Raw genomic sequence first — 23,144 nt, forward strand, 5'->3', positions numbered from 1 at the left:
GGGTGTTTTGGTACAAGGGGCACTATGGAGACAGTGGGGTGTTTTGGTATGAGGGGCACCATGGAGACAGTGGGGTGTTTTGGTACGAGGGACACCATGGAGTCAGTGGGGTGTTTTGGTACGAGGGGCACCATGGAGACAGTGGAGTGTTTTGGTACGAGGGGCACCATGGAGACAGTGGGGTGTTTTGGTACAAGGGGCACTATGGAGACAGTGGGGTGTTTTGGTATGAGGGGCACCATGGAGACACTGGGGTGTTTTGGTATGAGGGGCACCATGGAGACAGTGGGGTGTTTTGGTATGAGGGGCACCATGGAGACAATTGGGTGTTTTAGTACGAGGGGCACCATTGAGACAGTGGGGTGTTTTGGTATGAGGGGCACCCTGGAGACAGTGGAGTGTGTTGGTACAAGGGGCACCATGGAGACAGTGGAGTGTTTTGGTACGAGGGGCACCATGGAGACAGTGTGGTGTTTTGGTACGAGGGGCACCAAGGAGACAGTGGGGTGTTTTGGTACCAGGGGCACCATGGAGACAGTGGGGTGTTTTGGTACCAGGGGCACCATGGAGACAGTGGGGTGTTTTGGTACCAGGGGCACCATGGAGACAGTGGGGTGTTTTGGTACCAGGGGCACCATGGAGACAGTGAGGTGTTTTGGTACGAGGGGCACCATGGAGTCAGTGGGGTGTTTAGGTACGTGGGGCCGACTTGTGAAGTGATAGCTGATCACACACAGCCTGCCACACAGCCAGGGTCCCTCCTTCACCCCGGGCGGCCTGTAGGCGGCGCTCCCCCTACATTCTCAGCGCCTGTAGCAGTGGGCGGGCAGTCTGTCAGTCGTGGTGTTGGCGGGCAGTAGGACCGCGCCGTAGCCGCCTCCATTTCCCGGCCAGGCAGGCCGCCTCCTCCTCTCCGCCTTGCTCGGGAAAGCCGCGCCGCGTCCGTGTCCCGCGCCCCCAGCATGGAGTACGAGTGGAAGCCGGACGAGCAGGGCCTCCAGCAGATCCTGCAGCTGCTGAAAGAGTCTCAGTCTCCGGACACGACCACCCAGAGGGCCGTGCAACAAGTATCCTTCATGTGGGCGCCAAGGCCCGTCGACTCCCCGCCCCGGCTTGTGTAGTGGCGGACAGGTCGGAGGCTCGCGGCCTAGTTAGGGGAGAAGCCGGCTGCGGGGCGGGGAAGTGTGTGAGGGGGAGAGAAGGATGGTGTGTGCTGATAGCCTGGGCTGTCCCGTCACTGCGAGCCCGAGGCCTGAGCCTTCTTCCCGCCACATGTCAGGCTTGGCTGAGGAGGAAGCTCTGGATTATGGGGTCATAGGGAGGCCCTGGGATCCTAGAAGAGGATTGGAATGGCGGGGTGCTCAGAGGGGTGACCACATGGCCCTGCTCCAGGGTGACCTGTTGTCACATCTACCTGTCATAGGAAGTAGGAGGAGCCCCTGGAAACAGGTGGTCTGCATGTAGAAATGAGACCATTGCTGATCCTAGAATTGCAAACCTCTGTCCGGGGAACGATGGATCAGGTTCAGATATCTGACTTTATTACTGCTCCAGACATCAGCCTGTACCTGTCTGCTTCTTCACACCTTGCCCGCTGGCTGCTTTTCCTGCTGGTGTATGGTGTGACCGAGACCATTTTCTCCTATCTCCCCCCCCACATGGAGAAAAAAAAAGGTGTAAACAAAGCCACCTCAATGCCAGGAGGGAGAGGTCAACTTTGGCCCTGCAGCTGTTGTGGAACTAAAAGTCTCATGAGGCATTGCATGAATGACTGTTACAAACATGACTCCCAGAAGCACCATCGGACTTATAGTTCTGCAACAGCTGGAGGCCTGCTGCAGTTTGCCCACTCCAACATGGATATATGCTTAGGCAGTCACCGTCTACATGGTTATGACACAGAGAGAAGCATGGGTTAGGTACAGACTTTAGGTTTAAAGCGGCGTTCACACTTGGGGCGCAGCTCACGGCAGGCGCCTGGTGCATCATTCTAAGTTTAAGGGACGAATCAGTCCTGAAACTGAGCCAAAGATGCGCAAGACCCTTATGCAATCTGCTCTGTAGCTGCCACAAAAATGTGTGAATCGGCTCCGTCGAGAGCCAGGCACACTCTCCTGTCATGAGAATTCGATGCAGGCAAACCTACATCCAATTCACACTATTATGAACCCAGCCTAAAGAAGAAGTAGGTCCAAAGCTCTTTGCCCCTACTCTTCCTGTTGGTCGCAGGATTTCACTTCATTCTGCTCTTCTGTTTCCTGTTTTCAGCTGATGTCGGGCTAAAGTATGCTGTCAGCTAACGTCACTTGTCAGGATGCACCCAGATGCCTGGGCTGGTAGCTGGCTCAGCCTCACAGTAAGCCACCAGGAGACTGAGCCAACCATTCCAGTGAGCACTTGTAAAGGCTAGTGTTATTTCTTCTTTAGGAAAATACCAAACTTGTCATGCTTACCTGCTCTGTACAATGATATTGCACAAAGCAGCTCGATCCTCCGTTTTGGGGTTCACCGTTGGCGCTCCAGGCCCCTCCTCTTGAGTGGCCTCTATGGGGGCAAACCTGTGGACTCAATAGTGACAAACACAGTGAAGCTCAGCCCAGATCACATGATTTTATTGACAGCAACAGGAGTCAATGGCGGGAAGTTGGTCAGTCATGGTGTTGGTGAGCAGTAGGACCGTGGCGCAGCTGCCTGCATTTCCCGCCTTTTCTCTGCAAACTTTGATGGGGCCTTTTGCCTGGTCTTAGATGGTTTACCAGCAGGCTGTTTGGGGGGGACTGAACAGGTTACCCCATACACACAAGCGAGGCAGATGGAGGAATCCTCCCTGCTGTGCTATTTTATTCTGACTGGTGCGATTTGGCTACAGATACTGATCAAATGCAAATTTTTAAACTTTCCCATTTGAGAGAAGTCGATTATATTGACTTCTCTTAGCAGGAATGGGCATAGATGGATCAAAATTCAGCCGGTCCCTCCTGATCAAGCTGACTTTCCATCCATCTATGGGCAGCTTTGGGTTCAGGACAAACCTGGCAGCAAGCTTTCACACCCATTCAATCAGCCGCAGCCAGCACATTCCCTTCAGCCGCATGCAACAATGGGGCGGTGATACATGTGATGACATTGACCTAATATGGCCATGTGGCCATATTTGGATAATGTCATTGACCTGAATTGACCATGGGACCTTATATCAATGTCACCGGCATCCCTGCCCAATGCCATGGCTGATTTGGCAGCGGTGGTGGGGCAGCTTGCTTCCAAGTTTGATCCAAACTTAAAGCTCACTTTTTGCTGTGTTACACCCATGTTTATAGTGTAACATGCTCAGGCAGGGGTTCCTTTCTCCTCACTATCACCTTTTAACAACGGTGTGATTGTGTGGTGCTTTGCCCTCTGTTGCTGTTTCATTCACTCACAGTGATTTGTGAATGAGAACGACAAGTCCTGTCTTCCACCACGGCAAAAGGTTTGTAGTTCTTCAGCTGCTAAAGCGCTGGTGAACACACTTGTTCATTCACAAGCCTTTCAGCTATCAAACTGACACAGAGGAAAGGGCTGAAAGCTGTGGGACTTGTCTGCAGTAGTCTTGACATTGTACCCATGATTCACTTATTGTAGGTGGAATGATTTGCAGGCTCTTGGAGGTGGGGGGATGCACTTTTTTTTTATCTCTGCAAAAATATGTACATAATTTTTTCCCAAAAGGTGAACGTAAACCTTAAACCGGTATTAACATAAAAACAAAAATGTTATATACACATCATTAGATGTGGTGGCTGCATTCGTTTTCTATTTTAGACCCCCCCCCCTCCTGTTTTCACCCTATAATCTGGCCAGTAACACACCACCTGTATCAATGGCCCAACTTTGTATGAAATGGCAACAGACACTTTTGGACAGCATTGTCAATCTTGAGGAAAGTGTAGTGTTTGTACTAGCAGGTTTAAATACACTAACATATTGAAGCCCAACTCCAGCTAATGGTTTTGTTTCTTTTGGAATAAAGGTTTCACATGAATAAAAGCTGACCGCAAAAAGCACCCTGTCAGTGGTAAGTGGTTTGTCTCGGCCCTGTAGTTGCTACATCTGACAGCTTTTTTTAAACAGACTTACTGGCCAGATAGATCACTAGGTGAAAATAAGACTAGAACAAGAACAAATTCAGTCAACACATTGAGAATTGGCATGCTGCATTATAATAGTTTGCTTTTGGGTTTATTACCACTTTAAAGTGGATCTTCAATCATTTTTTTTTCAACTTTCCATCTATTAAATCTTCTGCCCTTGATTTAAATTTGCCAGTAAATACCTTATACAGCCCACTTCTTGTTTCTTGTCTGGTCATTAGCCTAGACTTATGACATCATGCACATCTCTCTTTGAGAGTTTTCCAGGAGGGGGGGGGGTTTGAGTCATAAGAGGGCCAAAGAAAGCTGCAGAGCTGGAAGTGTGCCTCCTGTATAAATCCACAAAGTAAATGGGCAGCAGATTCAGATGCCCACAGATAAAATGGTTGCAGCCAGACTTAGTGGAGGGAGCTTTCTGCAGCATATTTGGCAAGTACAGAATCACAGTATGCATAAAATAATATGCAAAGTGGTTGGAGGGAAGCTTCGGAATGGCAAATATGTTTTTGTTACAAATTATGTGAGCAGACAACGGTGCACTGGGAAGGAGTAGTGGTGATCTTACTTGCTAGTATTTGTTATTAAGTTTAAGTACTTCTGATGGCTTGAACGTACTAATTTATTTCTTTAGAGCTGCTGAGAATGTGTCAGAGCAGCATATCTGTACAAGATGCTATTGTAAGTTGTCGTTCCAGTACATGTAGCTTCAGGGCAGTAAAGCTAAAGCTGTTATGATATAACCCATGAATCTGGATGTCTTTCACAGGTATTTTTTGATTTGTGTTAAATTGACCTAAACCGAGTTTGTTGCATTGTTTGTGAAGAACACGTAAATATTTTGCTAATGTTACTATGTTCAGCTTAAAATTGTATCTTAATTCCTTCCTGCCGACCGCACATGTATGGGCTTTTTTCCGTGGGGCCACGTATATGTTTATCTCCCCTTTTTGTGCTGGGAGCGTGATGTGCAGGCTCTCACCAAGGATCAGGACCCAGGACCCAAGATTCTTGGTCACCTGGTCGCTGTGATATCCTCTGATTGGCTATCACCGTGAACAGTCAATGTGAGCCTGCTCCTGTGTTTACTTCCTCTTAATGAAAAGAAAGATACAGTGTACAAAAAAAAAATGTAGTTAATAAAATAACAAAATAAAGGCTTGCCAGGGTTAGTGGTGTTGTCAGGATATTTAGGGTATAAAAGAAGAAAAAGAGCCAAGTGGCGACAGACTTGCACCTGGATACTGATGCTGGGATCAGCTGAGACACATGTTTGCCTATGTAGGCATGAACCAAGTGCTTTTAATGTCTTGCTACATGTGAGTAGATAAAGTAGCATTTTTTTTATTGGTAACAATAAATGCAACCTACTACGCTTTTTGTGGCTGTCTTTTTCTTCTAAATCAGGGGTCTCAAATTACCTGAGGGCCACAAGGCAAGTTTTCATATCCCATGGGGACCGTATGCAAACTTTCAAACTTCAAAAACAACAGCACTGCTGTCAGCGGACATGCTGTTAACCGCCAGCACTGGCGTGAGCGGACGCCCTGTTGGCCCCCAGCACTACCCCCTACACTCCACAAATAACTACACCCTCTTCACAAATTTCAAGCCCAGTCACCCCACTAAGGACTTTGCTCAGCCTCTGTGTGATGGCTCCCTTACCTCTCCTGGCAATCAGCTGGTGGCCTGATCTTCTGCCTCTCGAGTCCTCTCCTGTCAGGTCCTGGCCTAACACAGGCCTAGTGGCAGGGCATTCAGAGAACCCAAGGATCTCCTGCCCTGAGGTAGCGGCGGGACCCTGGATCTGGGGCCAGGCACAGCCTCTGAGGGAGTACACCTATAGTGAAAAACACTTGATATGTAAAGCGGTGCAAAAACATTTTTTTTTTTTTTTTGTTGTATTGGTGTAGGGACACATTTAATGGTTGCAGAAGCTATTGAGTTTTTTTGTTAATTACACCTGGGGCAGCACGTATCATCACTTGGTTGTGCATTCACTCCCAGCACAGAGACCGGGCTCTCGCCAACAATCGGGACCCAGGACACTCGATCATGGTCAGTTGTTCACCACTGCCACCATTCATAGAATGCCCTGTATTCTCAAAGAGTACAAGGCTTTCTCTGATTAGAAGAGGTGGGGAGAGAGCATTGATATAGGGGTCTCCAGTTAGAGAACATAAAAAAAAAATCTGATGTTTGCTATGCAAAAATACATGATCGTTAATGATGGGTGTCCCATGTGAGGCTATTGCTGTTTGGAGTAAAATTCTTGTTTTCAGTATCCCAGACATAGGCGCTAAACTTCTGCTAACTGAAATTGACAGTGATGATTAGGGATTGCTTACTCTTCACCTCATCAATTCACATAATGTTTGTATTATTTTCACAGTATGTGCTCTGTGAATGGATAATGGGAGAGGACAATGAATGTCACCATCTGCCCTTGTCTATTCACAGAACACCTTGTACTCCCTCAAAGGAATACAAGGTATTTTGTAAATGAATGAGGCAGAGAGCAAGTGACCCACTATCACCACTGTACGAGAGCTGGGGCTGGATGTTCAGTGCTTTAGTCTAGGATGAATGAAACGGTTTCACCTAACACAGCATTGTCAGAGGCCATTTATTTTTATAGGGCAAATGTCCAAAAATGATTTTCCCAGATATTAAAAAAAAAATTATTCTCCCTATCAAAAAATTACAATAAATGCAACTTTGCTTACCAATTGTTTCCAATCTTTATCTGTGAGACCCTGGTTATATCACAAGTGCCTTAACCACTTCAGCCCCGGAAGCTTTTATCCCCTTCAGGACTAGGCCATTTTTTGCGATACAGCACTGTTACATTAACTGACAATTGGGCCATCGTGCGACAATTTACCGAAACAAAACTTTTGATCTTTGTCGCCCCCCCCCCCCACATATAGTGCTTTCTTTTGATGGTATTTGATCACATCTGCAGTTTTTATTGTTTGCTCTATAAACACAAAAGCGACCAATTTGGGGGAAAAAAAATTTTACTTTCTGCCTTAAAACATCCAGGAAAAATGTGTAAAAAAAAAAAAAAGCGTTTCTTTATCAATTTAGGGCAATATGTATTCTGCTACATATTTTTGGTAAAAAAAAATCCCAATTAGCATATATTAACACCTCTCAGGTAAGCGTGGTAATGGCAGACCATAGCTTACTCTGGGAGGGGGTAGGGTCCTTGTGACCAAAGCCCTTCCCTGGGTGGGGAACCACAGGTGAAGGGCTGGGCACTTCTCTCCTTCCCCTTGAGCACAGTTGTGGTGGCGGTTGAGGATAGGCTGTTATGGGTTGGTTTTCTGTCCTTTTCTTTTGCTTTTAGGGTAAAGCACAGGAAAGGTCCCAGATTACAGCCTCCCAGGAGAAAGTGTGCCGTTTGTGGGACAAAACTCGGTCCCATTTGGGAGAAACCTCTTTGCCCCGAATGTGTCAATAATTTAAGGATGATTCTATGACAGAAGGTCAATAAAATCCTTGCATCCATAAAAGACGACATTGCATCCACTTTCAAATCATTTAGAGGAATGATTGATATGGGCACAGAGGGACCCTGCATCCTATCTAGAGCAGTAAGTTGCCCTCCCTGTCTAAACCTTGTCGGGAGGATACGGAAGATGGGGAACCCAGATCGCTTGCCTCTTCTCAGCCGGACTCTGGGTCTGATACTGAAGAGGAGGAAGATTGCTCCAGAGGGTCCAGGTACAGATTGACACTGGACGATGTGGGGGACATATTAAAAGCGTTCTATGACACCCTAGAGATCAGAGAGGAGTCGGAACAACTTTTAAGCATGACCTTATCCATCAGGGGGTCTCTGCCCAGAAATCCAGAGTTTTTCCCATGCACAAGTCTCTAGTAGAAGTGATCTTGCTGGAGTGGGAGCACCCTAAAGGAGACCGTTCTTGTCAGGCAGTCTTAAACGTAGATTTCTCTTACATTCACCGACTGACACAGCTTCTCTCTAGACCATTGTGTTATGCCACCTTCAGGAGTGGACTAGGTATTACATATTAACATGTGATAAAACTAAGGGCCGGTTCACACAGCGAGGCGAGGCGACACGGCTCGCCTCGCCTCGCTCCCGCAAGTCGCCCCCGTTCTGTACAATGGAACCGTTCTGAGAGGAGCGACTCGAGTCGCTCCGACTCAGAAAAAAGGTTCCTGTACTACTTCGGGGCGACTTCGGGGGCGACTTGCATTGACTTCTATACAGAAGTCCTCTGCAAGTCGCCGCTGAGCTCCCCGCAGGTCGCGGCGAGGTAAGTCGGAGACGCCTCGCCGCGCCTCGCTGTGTGAACCGGCCCTAAAACTTTCTAGTTCTGCCCAAGGGGCAGTTCCTTAGGTAACACCTCAGCATGCTACTGCAGCCTCGGCTTTATTTTGCCTAGTGAAGGAGAAGGACCTAGGAGCCCTAACGGGGCCCATCGGTCTGTCTTTTTTATTTTTTTTTCTGCAGAAGCTTGGCTTTTTGCGCAAGATGATAGATCCTGTGATCTACTATCAACAGCCGTCTGGGTGACAGGCTAAATACCCTTATCCTTGTAGTCTCCCCAGCCTGGCCATCGAGTGTGTGCAGGTCAGAGCTCCGCGCTAGGCAGGTCACGACGAAACATCAGTGCGTCAGTGTGCCGGGCCAGCAGCCATCCTGTACTGATCAGAGAGTGGGCCTGTAATGGAATGTCTCCCAGCTCTTCAGCACTGGTAAGTACAGCTCTCCCTGCCTCGTGGGGCTGAGCAGCTGGGCATTTCCTTCGGTGGTCCCCTCACCTCCCTGTTCCTTTCTCTTCTCCCCCGTGGGAGATGCTGCAGAGCGGTGTGTGTTTGTGCAGGGGCTCTCATCTGGGGGGAGGGGGGGTTGCGCTAGCTGGCTGTGTCCTGGGTCCTGTTTTTCATGTCCCTGGAAGGTGCCTGTGAGGCCTTACTTGTGTCCTGTGCTGTTTCACCGCCATTATTTCTCTGTCCCTCATGGTTTTTGCATCAGCGGCCATATTGGGTGTGGGCAAGGGAAAGCATGCTCTTCTGGGCTTTGGCGGCCATTTTCCCTGTGATTTGTCCTTATACTGGATGCCGGCAGCTATTTTCTGGAAGCCTGAACACATTTTTTTCAGTGTTTTCTAGTGGCAGCATGTGCTCCTGTGCTCCGGCGGCCGTTTTCACTGTATTTTATGTCCTTATTCTGGACGCTGGGTGGCCATTTTGTTTGAGCCTGAGCACACTGCAGAGTGGTTTCAGCGCCATTAGCAGCTGCTTCCACTGACACAGAGCTGATACCTCTGCACCTGGGAGCCAACAGAGACTACCTGCTGGATAGCACAGAACCCCTCAGGGTGGTGAGTCCTTCGGGAAAGAGCCCCTCAGCCAGCAGCAGTAAGGAGGGTGGGGACTGTCGCTGTCCTAAGTCCCCTTCGGGTGGCAGACAGGGTAGGGTCAGCATGGATTCAGAAACTGGCGTTTCTTCCCCTGAAATCCAGGCAATTGCAACTGGTTCACCTGTGGAATGCGCAGTGCCCCTGGACGCTTTGTCGGCGGTCCTCAATTCGTTTGTTGCCAAGATAGAGGCAGTGCATGGGCGCAAGGTGCTGTAAAGGGACCCCCTCCGGGGAGAGCTCTGACACAGACTTGGGCCCTGCTGAGGTTGGTGACCCCTGCTCTGTCTTTTTAGACGCTGACCAGGACAGTGAGGATGAGTCCCCGTTCGGGTCTGTACGCGATAAAGCGCTTGTTGGAGCATTTATCACAGTTGTGCGTGATACCCTGAAAATTCAGGAGCCAGCAGAACCCTCGGCTGATGTAGCGGTCCTTTTTGGGTCCTGTAAGCCAGCCTGTTCACCTAAGGTATTCCCATATCTAACTTATTTTTACAAGTTCATTTACAAGGAATGGAGTCGACTGCAACGGACCTTTTCGGTCCCCAATTATATGGTGGTACGTTACTCCTTTGAGGAAAGCCTTCTCAAGAAGTGGTCGGCTCCTCCAGTCGTGGACCCCCCAGTATCCAGGTTAAACAAAGTAACCATGATCCCGGTAGAGGGGACTCCTGCATTTAAGGATCCCAAGGACAGGAAGGCCGAGGCAGTGGCTCGTTTCTTGTTTACGGTTGTGGGGTCAGCCGTTCGACCAGTACTGGCATCCGCACTTGTGTCGCAGACACTCAGTGGGCAAAACTTTTAAACCGCGAATTGGGAGAGCAACAGGCTTCTTCTATCTGGAACTAGCAGACCAACTAGTGCAAGGTCTTAAGTACGTCTGTGACGCGGCCCTGGATACTCTATCTCTGTTATCCAGGGTTTCAGTGTCAGCTGTGGTGCTGAAGGGCCTGGTTTGGCTAAAATGCTGGTCTGCTGACCAGGCATCCAAGAAAGCCCTGACGGATCTACCCTTCCTTGGCGACCAGCTCTTTGGAGCCTCTTTGGATAACATTCTTAAAAATGCTACAGGTGGTAAGAGTACACTACTCCCACAGGCCAGGAAGGCTAAGGAGCCCACACCATAAGCAAGGGCCCCCTTTTTCCGCTCACAAATGGCTTTCGTCCGCCCGGAGCGTCGGGCAAACGTCCCCAGGCCGACAGGATGGCTTCTGAAGGACAAAAGCATCACTGGAACCGCAAGCCTGCGAACAAAAGTGCTACTGTATGAAGATTTGCCCCCACCCGCAACTCGGGTGGGGGGTCGGCTTCAGGAGTTTGCAGCCCAGTGGACCTCGCGGCTGTCTGACCAATGGGTCTGCGATCTGATTTCCTCCGGCTACAAGATGGAGTTCCTCTCTTGGCCGAAAAACAGATTCTTCCCCTCCAGCATGCCTGTACTCCCGGCTCACCGGGAGGCCCTCTTGGGGGCAGTAAGAGAGCGGCTGAATCGGGGGGTGATGCCCGTTCCGGAATCGGAACGTTTCCAGGGGATCTGCTCAAACTGTTTAGTCCCCAAGAAGGAAGGGATATGTCCAATCTTGGACCTAAAAGCCCTCAATTACTTTGTAAAAGTACAGGGGTTCAGAATGGAATCAGTTCGTTCAGTAGTCGTTGCACTCCATCAAGGGGACTCCCTGGCGTCTTTGGACATCCAGGATGCGTACCTGCCCATACCCTTATGCCTCCGGCATTGGAGGTTTCTGCGATTCGCAGTTGAGTCTCTACCAAGGTATTGGCTCCCGTTTTGGGGTTGCTGCGACAACGCGGGATCGTGATCGTGGGTTACCTAGATGCTCTCCTGAGTGCATCTTCCGCCTCAGAATTAGAGGCGGATGTGGCGATCATGAAGGCCCTGCAGGAATTTGGGTGACTGTTGCACCTAAAGAAGTCAGTGATCGTACCGACTCAGCACTTGGAGTACCTAGACTTGCTGCTGGACTCGATGAAAGCGAGTGTTTTTCCCTTCAGACAAGCTGCAGACTCTGAGCCGCGGTAAAACTGCTGATGAACCGCAAGTGGTCGTCGCTACGCTTCTGCATGCGAGTCCTGGCCTCTTGCGAGGCACTACCATATGCCCAGCTCCACACCAGAGTTCTGCAGAAGGAGGTTTTGACGAAGTGGGACAAATCTTTGTTGTCCCTGGATCGACAGATTCAGGTGAGCCAGTTAGTCAGGGATTCCCTGATCTGGTGGCTGAGGTCCCTGGTACTTCAGACCGGGAAGTCGTTCCTACCTCTGAAATGGATGGTGATCACAACGGACGCCAGCCTATCTGGCTGGGGTGGAGTAATGGAAGTTTAGTCGACTCAGGGCCTCTGGTTGACGGAGGAATCCAAGTTGCCGATCAATCTGCTCTGTGAGCGATCATGCTATGCCTCCACATGGTCAATGAGACTGCGAGGGTGTCTGATCAGGATCCAGTCAGACAACGCCACGGCTGCGGCATATGTCAATCACCAAGGAGGAACAAGAAGCTTGGCTGCCGCACGGGAGGTCGCTCACATACTTCGGTGGGCAGGACGACATGTACCGGCCCTGTTGGCCATTTGCATCCCGGGAGTGGAAAACTGGCAGGCAGAATATTTAAGTCACCAGATGCTGGAAACTGAAGAATCGGCGTTGCATCCGGAGCTGTTCAGGCTACCGTGCCTGCAGTGGGGCACACCAGACATGGATCTTCTGGCCTCCCATCTCAATCGGAAGGTGCTGAGATTCGTGTCCAGGACAAGGGATCCGTGGGCAGATGCGTCAGACGCGCTGGTGGCTCCGTTGGATCAGTACCAGCTGATCTACGCCTTTCCTCCACTAAAACTGTTACCACGTCTGCTTCGCAGAGGGGATACCAGACGTCCTGGTTGCCCCAGATTGGCCTCAGCGTCCTTGGTACACAGACCTAGTGCGTCTGGTGGCAGACTCTTCCTGGCGACTGCTTTTGCAAGAGGACCTTCTGTCTGGAGGTCCGATTCTCCATCCTGCTTTACCATCGCTGGCTTTAACGGCATGGCTATTGCAAGCCAGGTGTTGAGGAACCAGGGTCTTTCGGACTCGGTAATCCCAACTATGCTGAGAGTACGGACATCTTCTTCTTGTAAGCTATATCATCGTACCTGGAAGGCCTACATCTCCCAGGTGTGAGGAGAAAGGATGGCGTCCATGCTCCTTTTTCTGTATCCAGGATCCTGCTGTTTATACAGCAAGGTCTAGACCAGAAATTGGTTTTACGCACCATTAAGGGACAAATATCAGCTTTGGCTGTATTTTCTTTTTTTCTTTTTTTCTTTTTTTTTCTTTCAGCGACCCCTGGCATCTCACTCTAGTGAGCACTTTTGTTCAGGGCATGTAGTTCCTCTGGTGCGTCCACCGTTACCCCTGTGGGGTCTGAATCTGGTGTTGGCGGTGCTTCAGAAACCGCCATTTGAATATATCAGAGAGATTCCCCTGTTGACTCTTTCCCAGAAAGTGATCTTTCCTAGTGGCCATCACTCGGCCATGAGGGTTTCGGAACTGGCGGCCTTGTCTTGCAAGTCGCCCTACTTGGTTATCCACAGGATAGGGTGGTGTTGCGTCCGCAACCATCTTTTCTGCCGAAGGTGTTTTTCGGCGTGCCACATCAATGAAGCATGTGTTACCACCTCTGTCCTAAGCCGACATCCTAAGGAAGCGGCTCTCCATTCCCTGGATGTAGTTCAGGCTCTGTGGCGTATTTGTCTGTCACGGCTCCCTTCCGGAAGTCAGACTCCTTGTTTGTTTAGGTGGCTGATCCGAAAATAGGCATGGCGGTCTCGTCGGCCACCTTTTCCAGGTGGATTAGACATATTGTTGTACAGGTCTACGCCTTAAAGGGGCAGATGCCCCATTTCCGGTCGCGGCCCACGCTACAAGGACAATTGGAACGTCTTAGGCCTTCCGACATCAAGCGTCTGTCGCTCAAGTGTGTAAAGCGGTGACTTGGTCGTTCACTCTTTTACAAATTTCTACAAGGTAGATGTCAGTGCATCGGCTGATGCCTGTTTTGGGTGCAAAGTTTTGCAGGTGGCTTTGTAATGGCAATTGCACATATAATTTTTTCCTGTGTTTTATTTTTTTGGGGTAAAAACGAAGTACCTTTTAAGTTAATGCACTGTTGCTTTTGTTGCCGCAGTTTTGGCGTGGTTTGAGGGTAGTGTTCTCTGAGCACCCTGTTTTTTTATTTTTTTTTTGTGATGGTTATTCCACACACTGTAGCTTTTTTGTGGGTAAAGTTTGTACTAGCTCCCACGTGCCATGGTGAATGAAGTTTTTTTTGCTGTTTTCCCACCCCTCGTTTTGGCACTGCTTGGGGACGTCCCAATGGTCTAAAGAGAGAAGCTGTGTCGGTCAGTGAATGTAAGAGAAAATAGGATTTTTTGTACTCGCCGTAAAATCCCTTTCTCTGTAATTCACCGACTGATACAGTACCTGCCCCTCATATTTTTCTTTACGTAATACTGCTTGTTGAGGTACTGAGGCTGCAGTAGCATGCTGAGGGGCTGTTACCCAAGGGACTGCCCCTTGGGCGGAACTAGAAAGTTCTAATTTTATTATCACATGTTAACATATGATGCCTAGTCCTCTCCTGAAGGTGGCATAACAACCCAATGGTCTAAAGAGAGAATCATTGTCAGTCGGTGAATTACAGAGAAAAGGATTTAACGGCGAGTACAAAAATCCTATTTTCTCTTTTGAAAAGGATACCGCCCATCTTTGGAACAAGGTTCCTAAGCTGGATGCACCACTAGCGAAGGTTTCCAAAAAGACTGATTTTGGCCTTCGATCTGGGATCCCTTAAGGACCCCATGGACAAAAGGGGTAATGTGCTGCTAAAGAGGGCATGAGATGCCTCTTCTATTGGGCTTAAACCAGCCCTTGTAGCTACCTGTGTCGCTAGAAATTTAGAATGCTGGTTAACCCAGTTGCATTATCACATTTCTGCAGGTAAGTCCCGACAACAGCGGCTAAAATCCTTTCCTTTATTATTTAACCACTTGACATCCACGCTATGGCTGAATGACGGCCACAGTGTGGATGTGAATTCCCGGGAGGCCGTCATGACGTCCACCCCTGTGCACGCTCCCTGCGCGCGGTGTGATCAGAGTCACTGAGACTTGGGTGATCACCGATCTGAGTAAGGGGCGGGGCCGGTCCCGGCCCCTTGCCATGTGATCAGCTGTCAGCCAATGACAGCTGATCACATGATCAAAACAAAAGCTCGGTGATCACTTTTTTTTTTTTTTCTCCTCACGCTGACAGCGGAGGAGAAAAAAAGGCAATCACTGGCTCACCTTTAAAGGGACATCGGTCCCGAAACGGAAGAGGCAATTATGGCTCATAAGTGCTGCCCACCATCAGTAGTGCCCACCATCCAGTAGTGGGCAAAAATTACCCTTTTTTAACATTTTATAACAAAACTGATCTTTTTTGTAAAAAAAAAATAAAAAATTCGCACAGGTGATCTAATACCACCAAAAGAAAGCTCTATTTGGGGGGAAAAAATTATAAAAATTTAATTTGGGTACAGTGTTGTATGACCGCGCAATTGTCATTCAAAATACGTCAGTACTGAAAGCTGAAAATTGGTCTGGGTGGGAGTGGGGTTTGAGTGCCCAGTAAGCAAGTGGTTAAAGCTGTTGAGTTCCTAGCTGATGTTTCTGCGGAATCTGTAAAGCTAGTAGCCAGGTCTGCAGCTTTGGTTAATGCTGCAAGAAGGGCTGTATGGTTGAAAGCTTGGACGGGTGATGCAGCATCAAAGCTCAGGCTTTGTGGATTGCCTTTCTCAGGTGATCACCTCTTTGGTCCTGGGTTCCAGGAGGCCCTGGAGCGTACCCAGGACAAGAAAGATTTTTTTTTCTCTGGGAAAGCTGAGGGCAGATGTCTCTTTCAAGGTTTTAGGCAACAGACCCAGCAGGAGAGAGAGGGTCATCCTAAAAAACACTGGACAGGTCACAAGGGACATGGCAGAGGAGGAATACTATTCAATCCTCCTCAAACCACCCCAAAGCGCCCCAGACAATGGACCAATACAACTTCAAGCCCGTTTATATTAACCACTTGCCTACTGGACACTTGAATACCCTTCCTGCCCAGACCAATTTTCAGCTTTCGGTGCTCTCACACTTTGAATGACAATTACTCAGTCCTGCAACACTGTACCCAAATGAATTTTTTGTCCTTTTTTTTTTTTTTATTTTATTTTATTTTTTTTCCCCACAAATGGAGCTTTCTTTTGGTGGTATTTGATCACCTCTGGGTTTTTTATTTTTTGCGCTATAAATGAAAAAAGACTGAAAATTTTGGAAAAAATACTGAAAATTTTGGGAAAAAAAACGAATGTTTCTGTGACAAAATTATGCAAATTATTAATTTTTCTTCATAAATTTTGGCCACAATTTATACTGCTACATATCTTTGGTAAAAATAACCCAAATTAGTGGATATTATTTGGTCTTTGAGAAAGTTAGAGAGTCTACAAGCTGTGGTGCGAATCATACAGAATTGATCACATCTGATGTACTGGTGGACTATCTCACTTCTTGCGACCCGAACAAGTCAGGAAAGTACAAATACCCCCCAAATGACCCCTTTTTAGAAAGTAGACATTCCAAGGTATTTAGTAAGAGGCATGGTGAGCTTTTTGATGTAATTTTTTCCCACAATTCTTTGCAAAATTAAGATTTTTTTTTTTCCCACAAAATTGTCATTGTAATAGGTTCTTTTTCTCACATGGCATGTGTATACCACAAATGACACCCCAAAAAAATTCTGCTCCTCCTCCTGAGTATTACAATACCACATGTGTGGGACTTTTTCCCAGCCTGGCCACATAGAGAGGCCCAACATGCAGGGAGCGCCATCAGGTGTTCTAGGAGCATAAATTACACATCTAACTTGTTGACTACCTATTACACTTTTGAAGGCCCTGGAGCACCAGGACAATGACACGTGGCACTGACAGGTTGCACTATTACGTGGCACCGATGACGCATGACAATTGGCACTGATAAATGGCATTGATGACACTGACAACAGATGGCACGTGGCACTGATACGGGGGACAGGTGGCACGGGGGATAGGTGGCACTGGGGGCGAGGATGGCACGTTTTCCGTTTTTTTTTTAATTTTTTTTTTATTTTTATTTTTTTATACTCGCGGCCGCTGCAGCCGTTGATCTCTCCCTTCTCACACGATGTCTGTGTAAGGAGGGAGAACGGCGCTGAGAGTGGATCTCATATGTTTACATATGAGATCATCTCTCATTGGACACGCTGATTGCGCTGTAAACTGCCGCTGTGATTGGCCGTTTACAGCGATCTGTGACTGGCTGTGTCCGAGGGACACGACCAGCACAGAACTTCCCCAATGCGCGCTCGCGGGAGCGCGCATTGCGGAAGTAAACAGGTTGTCGTCCAGGAACGGCCTCCCGGCAGTTAGCGTCCGCTCTGTAGCAGTCTTTCGGCTATAGGGCAGGCGGGCAATAGAAAATGGCTACAAGTTGGTGTTCAGTGCAATTCCTCCACCTATGTTTTTAGTAACCCCCCATTACCCAGAGACCGTAAGAAAGCAGGAGCTCTGAGTTTACTGTTGGGAGAGTTGTTGGATCAACAGGTCATCAGCCAAGTACCAGATGCGTAACGTGAACAGGGGGTATATTCCCATGTTGTCGTAGTCCGAAAGCCATCAGGCAAGTTCAGGTCGATTCTTAATCTCCGGGCACTGAACAATTTTATCAGATACAAGCGTTTTAGGATTCTATCTTCTCGGTAACGAGTCTCCCGTTTCCCGATTGCTATATGGCAATGATCAACCTCAGGGTTGCATATTTACATGTGTCGATACATCGGGAATTCCAGAAATTCCTCAGACTGGCAGTCAGGGTGAATTCGGAAATTTTCCAATTCAGGGCACTACAGTTTGGCCTAGCATCCTCTCCCAGGATTTTTACGAAGGTTCTGGCAGAGGCCCTAGCTCCGCTGCACGTCAGGCCCATTACAGTGATCCCCTATCTCGGCGATCTTCTGTTTGTCGCCCAGTCTTACCAGCAGCTAGGAGAAAATCTACAGAGCTTCCTGCGTTCTCTTGGTTGATTGATCAATCTGGACAAGTCCCAGCTGATCCCAACCCAGGAAGTACAGTACCTGGTTTACAGATTTTTTTCGGTAGAGAAGAAAGTCTTTCTCCCATCAGAAAAGATAAAGTAGGTCTAGAAGTAGCGTAGCTTCAGACCAATCGGAAAGCCAAAGTCAGAGATGTCACGAGAGTGATAGGGTTAATGACATCCTGTTTTCCAGCAGTCCCTTGGCAAGGTTCCACTAGTGCCTGTTACAGGCTCTCCTTCTGCAGTGTTGGGATGGCAGCCAGCAGGGTTTGGATCAACCTATGCCTATATCCACCACAGTCAAAAGGACACTGGTGGTGGCGGACCAATCACAAGTTGGATAAGGGTCTGTTGTGGTTCAGACCAACAGCTCTGGTGGTGACAACAAACGCCAGCTCTTTCGGGTCCTGGTCTCAGGTGGAAGCCAGGTGGACCTCAAATCAGAGAGTGCTTTTGGCAGTACAGAGGGCGCTAGAAGCCTTAGAATAGTGGGATGGCATTTTTAAGTAAGGTCAGACAATGGTCGCATACATAAACAAGCAGGGGGGACGACGACGACCCAGGAGCCCTGCTTTGCAGAGGATAGCTGGTGAAATTTTCACTTGGGCCAAATCAAATCTGGCTTCTCTATTGGCGGTACATTTAAAAGGGACCAGGAACTGTTCGAACAGTGTCCCAGCAAGGCGGCCCTCCAAAAGTTTCTGACCCAGAAAACATCTCAGTTTGATGGCCCCATTTTGGCCAAGGAGGGCCTGGTTGACAGTCCTAAAGAGGTTGGCCATATGTCTTCAGATTCCTCTTCCGACGAGGGAGAATCTGGCAACACAAGGTCCTATCCGGCATCCTCAGAGACCCTCAGACATACAGCGTGGTATCTGAGGAACAGCTGTTAAGGGCCCAGGGTTTCTCGGAAAGAGTTATCAAGACTCTTAGAATGCCGCAAACAAGTAACCGGAGCTATCTACATCAAGGTCTGGGAGAGGTTCAATTCCTGGTTAGAGGAACAGGGGCAGGAAGAACCAGGAATTCCGGCAGTGTTGGACTTTTTCCAGGCAGGAGTGGAATTGGGTCTTTCTATCGGTACCCTGAAGGTACAGGCTACTGGCTTGAGCGTTTTTTTTTTTTTTTTTTCAGGTCTCCCTGCAACAAGATCGTTTTATGAGGAGTTTCTTTAAGGCTCTCTCCAGGTCCAGGGCGGTGAAGATCCCTCATGGGATCTATCCTTGGTACTCAGCGCACTTACAAAAAGTCCGCTGGAAAAATCTGTCAACTGGGTGGTTCTAAGGACAGCTTTTTTGATTGCAACTCACGCATGCGCAGTAGGGAACCGGGCAGTGAAGCCGCAACGCTTCACTTCCTGACCGAGGATGGTGGCAGGGGCAGCCGAGAGATAAGCGATTGCTTGTCATCTGCTGCCGACATAGCGGGCACCCTGGACAGGTAAGTGTCCATTTATTAAAAGTCAGCAGCTGCAGTATTTGTAGCTGCTGGCTTTTAATAATTTTTTTTAAGGTGGAGCTCCGCTTTAAGTGGTTAAACTTTTTTCACTTACACCCACAGTCTATTCCATTGACAAACTGTTACAATGTTTACACTTCAACTGATAAAGAATGTTGTTGATTCTTGGCAGACTGCCCAGTTTTTCTCTTCCTTTCTTTTGATGGCTGTGGCTTCAGAAGAGCAGAGAGAATTCTTTGCATAGAAAGATTCGGGCAACCCTTTAGTCATGATCGCGATAACGATTCTTGACAATTAATTGTGCAGCTCTATTGGGCATTTTTCTTTTAACTGATAGCACAACTGCACACACTGGATTATGTAAAGGAAATTTTACAAATGGCCACAGGTGGGGACATCAGCAGAGATATTATTGTAATGATTTTACCTAGAGGTGAATTATGGGATTGTTTTCCCCTGATATGACAAAGAAAGTGATCAGATTGTTTTAGCTTAGATTTGTTTAGTATCTGTCTTTATATGTATTTATCTTCCCTGTTTTAATTGCCAAGCTGGTTCTGTCCTGCTTTGCTCATGAGCCCCTGTTCAACTGTGGATGGCGCTTTTTTTGGGAACTAATGAAATGAGGCCTTAGAACGTGCCATTTAACTAGTGGTTCTAAAACTAAAACAAGTTTCACCAGTAAACATTTTGCCACTTGCTGTGCCGTCCTCTCCCCAAACACTTATTTACTGGGTTCTACATCAGTCCAGCACTGTGCCTTTCTGCAGGTCTTCTCTACCCTCTCCCTGGTCTCATTACGCTACACAGAACAGTGGGGGCCATTGGCTCCTGCTGCTGTTAGTAAAAATCCTGCGATTCTACCCCATAGCAGTCCACTTGCAAAGGGCGCAGGCACGGAAGAGAAGGATCCAACATCTCTGGTAAGGGATCGCAGAAGAGGATGTTCGGGGCTGCTCAATGCATTCCCATTGCACAAAGCTATTGATTATATCCTATTTATTTTAATAAAAATATATTTTTATATGTGTATATAAAGTATATGCCAAATAGTTTTTAATGTTTTAAAATATTCTGCATGCCTATCAGTACGAGAAGGTTTCTGAGGAGTAATGTCTATTGGTTTGCTTGAATCCTCATGTATATTCGAATGCCTTTGACATTTCAGAAGCTGGGCTGCTTAAACAGTCTATTAAATGTAATTTCTGCAGTTGTTAAAAATGCTCTTTAAATACAGATAGCGTTTCATTGTCCTGGCATAATAGGTGGTATTTGGTAGTCCTACGATTGCCCATGGGTGAAAGCCATCCAGGGGCGATTGACATCCAATTGGTTACTGTATGGAGAGATGCATGATCTTGTGTTTGTATCACATAAAATTTTGGTTTATGCTGAGCTTTTCTTGCATTTTGCTTAGATTTTTGTTTCATATATTGTGATCTTTAACGATGTATATTCCTATACCTGCACTATATTATATCGGCAGCATCACTAAATTAAATTCTGTTGGTGTTGCATAAATTGTGGGATTTTTTTACACTTGCATGCAAGGCAGTTTTCACTATATATTTTAAGCATGAAATTTTTTTTGCTTTAAAGTCGGTTTGTTGGATTAGTTTCCAGGAATCTTCCATTATGGAATATGTGATATGGAGTTTGATCCTAGAAGATTACTTGGAAAAACATTCCTCCATCTGTAAGCAGTGGGCATTTTATCTGTGTGCTTGTGGATTCCACATCTTGATGGAAAAGTAGGTGTGGAGGCATCTAATTCAAACTCCTTAGTTCTGGCAGAGCTGTAGCTAAAAGCTGCTTATGTGCCGATGGTGGGGGGGCTGTTCCTAGAAGTTTTCTGCTGGATTTGGCATCAGGAGTATCAGAAAATGCTGAGATGGACCTGGTTACCAGGCCTGTACTATGCTGGTTTCACTGGGGCAAAAACCTTCCCCTGATAAAATGCTACTTTGCAATTCATTCGTTCCATGCTTTTTGCATAAGGATGTGCTTTACTTATGCAAATTGCATGCAATTTTTTTTATTTTTTTTTTCAATATTGATAGTCTGATCCACATTTACATGCTTTAACCACTAGGTGTCCACACTATAGCCGAAAGACGGCTTCAGCGTGGTCGCCAATTGCCGGGAGGGCGTCCCTGGACATCCTCCTGTTTGGCGCACAGAGGGGAAATTCTGTGTTGGCCGTGTCCCTTGGCCAATCGCAGCGGCCATTTAGCTCTCTGAGTGTCCAATGAGAGATAATCTCATATGTAAACATATGAGATCATCTCTCTTTGCGGGCTCTCCCTCCTCACACAGACGGCGGGTGAGGAGTGACAGCGAACGGCTGCAGAGTAAGGGAAAGAAAATTGTTTCCCCAGTGCCACATCAGTGTCACGTGTCATTGTCCTGGTGCTCCAGGGCCTTCAAAAGTGTAATAGGTAGTCAACAAGTTAGATGTGTAATTTTATGCTCCTAGAACACATGATGGCGCTTCATGCATGTTGGGCCTCTATGTGGCCAGACTGTGAAAAAGTCCCACACGTGGTATCGTAATACTCAGGAGGGGTAGCAGAATGTATTTTGGGCTGTCATTTGTGGTATACACATGCCATGTGAGAGAAATAACCTATTACAATGACCATTTTGAAAAATAAAAAAATAAAACTTCGTTTTGCAAAGAATTGTGGTGAAAAAAATGACATAAAAAACCTAACCATGCATCTTCTTAAATACCTTCGAATGTCTACTTTCAAAAGGGTTATTTGTACTTTTCTGGCTTGTTAGGGTTGCAAGAAATGAGATGGGCCACCAGTACATCAGATGTGATACATTTTTTTATGATTTGCACAGCAGCTTGTAGACTCTAACTTTCACGAGCCAAATAATATCCACAAATTTGGGTTATTTTTACCAAAGATATTTAGCTGTATAAATTGTGACCAAAATTTATGAAGAAAAAAGAATAATTTGCAAAATTTTATCACAGAATCAAAGAAAATTTTTTTATTTTTCAAAATTTTCGGTCTTTATTTTTCATTTATAGCGCAAAAAACAAACAAACCCAGAGGTGATCAAATACCACCAAAAGAAAGCTCTATTTGTATGAAAAAAGGATGAAAAAAATTATTTGGGTACATTATTACATGACTGAGTAATTGTCATTCAAAGTGTGAGAGCTCTGAAAGCTGAAAATTGGTCTCCTTATGAGGGAGGGTTTAAGTGCCCAGTTGTCAAGTGGTTAATAATTTTACTGTGCTTATTTATTATTTCCATGGCAGCAATTCTCAGCCAGAGATCCTTGTAATCTTAGGGTTCCTCCAGAGGTTTTTGCGGCGATAGAGTACGCGGGACCCGCAACACAACTCACGGAGGTCCCGGCCGGCGCACGCTCCGCTGACAGCAAAGTGTACAGGTACGCCCATTTGCCCAGCTGTGCCATTCTGCCGACTTACATCGGCATGCGTCAGTCGGGAACTGGTTAAAGAAAACGGTCTTTAGTGGAGTCTTTAATTAAAAAAAAAAAAAGTCTAATGTCCTTAAGTAATCAAATGAGTTATTGTCAAATTGACACTGCTAAATTTGGCTTGGGCATTTAGGCACAAATGGCCTCTGGTTAAATTTACTAATCTTTTTTAATAAGTCCACCCTCCCTAGCCCCCAAATCTGAACTGACCTAGAAACCAATCTGCTTTTAAATATTTTTCAGTAAGATTTTGGCTCAGATTTGGCACAGTGAGCATTCTTATGTTCTAAGGTTTTTTTATTTTTTCGTTTTTTTTTTTTTAACACCCGGTTCTCGCTGGTGGGTACTGCCCTTCACCCTATTCTTGCTGTGACCTTAATCTGTCAAACTATTACAGAATTTGTAAATCCCTTAACCCTTTTGCTGCCAGAGCCCTTTTTAAAACCCTAAAACTTAATATATTTTCTGAAAAGCAGAGACCCTGGAGAATAAAATAGTGGTAGTTCCAATCTTTTGTCACATGATTTTGGCACAATGGCTTATC

General features: G+C 47.0%; 1 protein-coding gene across 3 annotated transcripts in view; it reads left to right on the forward strand.

Moving 5' to 3' along the window:
- Positions 1–853: 853 nt before the first annotated feature.
- TNPO1 (transportin 1) overlaps positions 854–23,144 on the forward strand; it is a 281,541-nt gene continuing 259,250 nt past the window's right edge. Inside the window, exon 1 of one of the 3 annotated variants that reach the window (XR_013263933.1) lies at positions 854–1,067. Coding sequence is in view for 2 of the 3 variants with exons in the window: in XM_077462501.1 (XP_077318627.1) it covers positions 963–1,067 (105 nt within the window). In the remaining variant the exon portion in view is untranslated. The remainder of the gene's footprint in view (positions 1,068–23,144) is intronic. The other 2 variants (XM_077462501.1, XM_077462500.1) reach the window with 2 other exon arrangements.

This window comes from Lithobates pipiens, unplaced genomic scaffold, assembly GCF_037356315.1.
Source record: "Lithobates pipiens isolate NorthernLeopardFrog02 unplaced genomic scaffold, aLitPip1_a1.2 Scaffold_3, whole genome shotgun sequence".
In the NCBI taxonomy this organism is placed as follows: domain Eukaryota; kingdom Metazoa; phylum Chordata; class Amphibia; order Anura; family Ranidae; genus Lithobates; species Lithobates pipiens.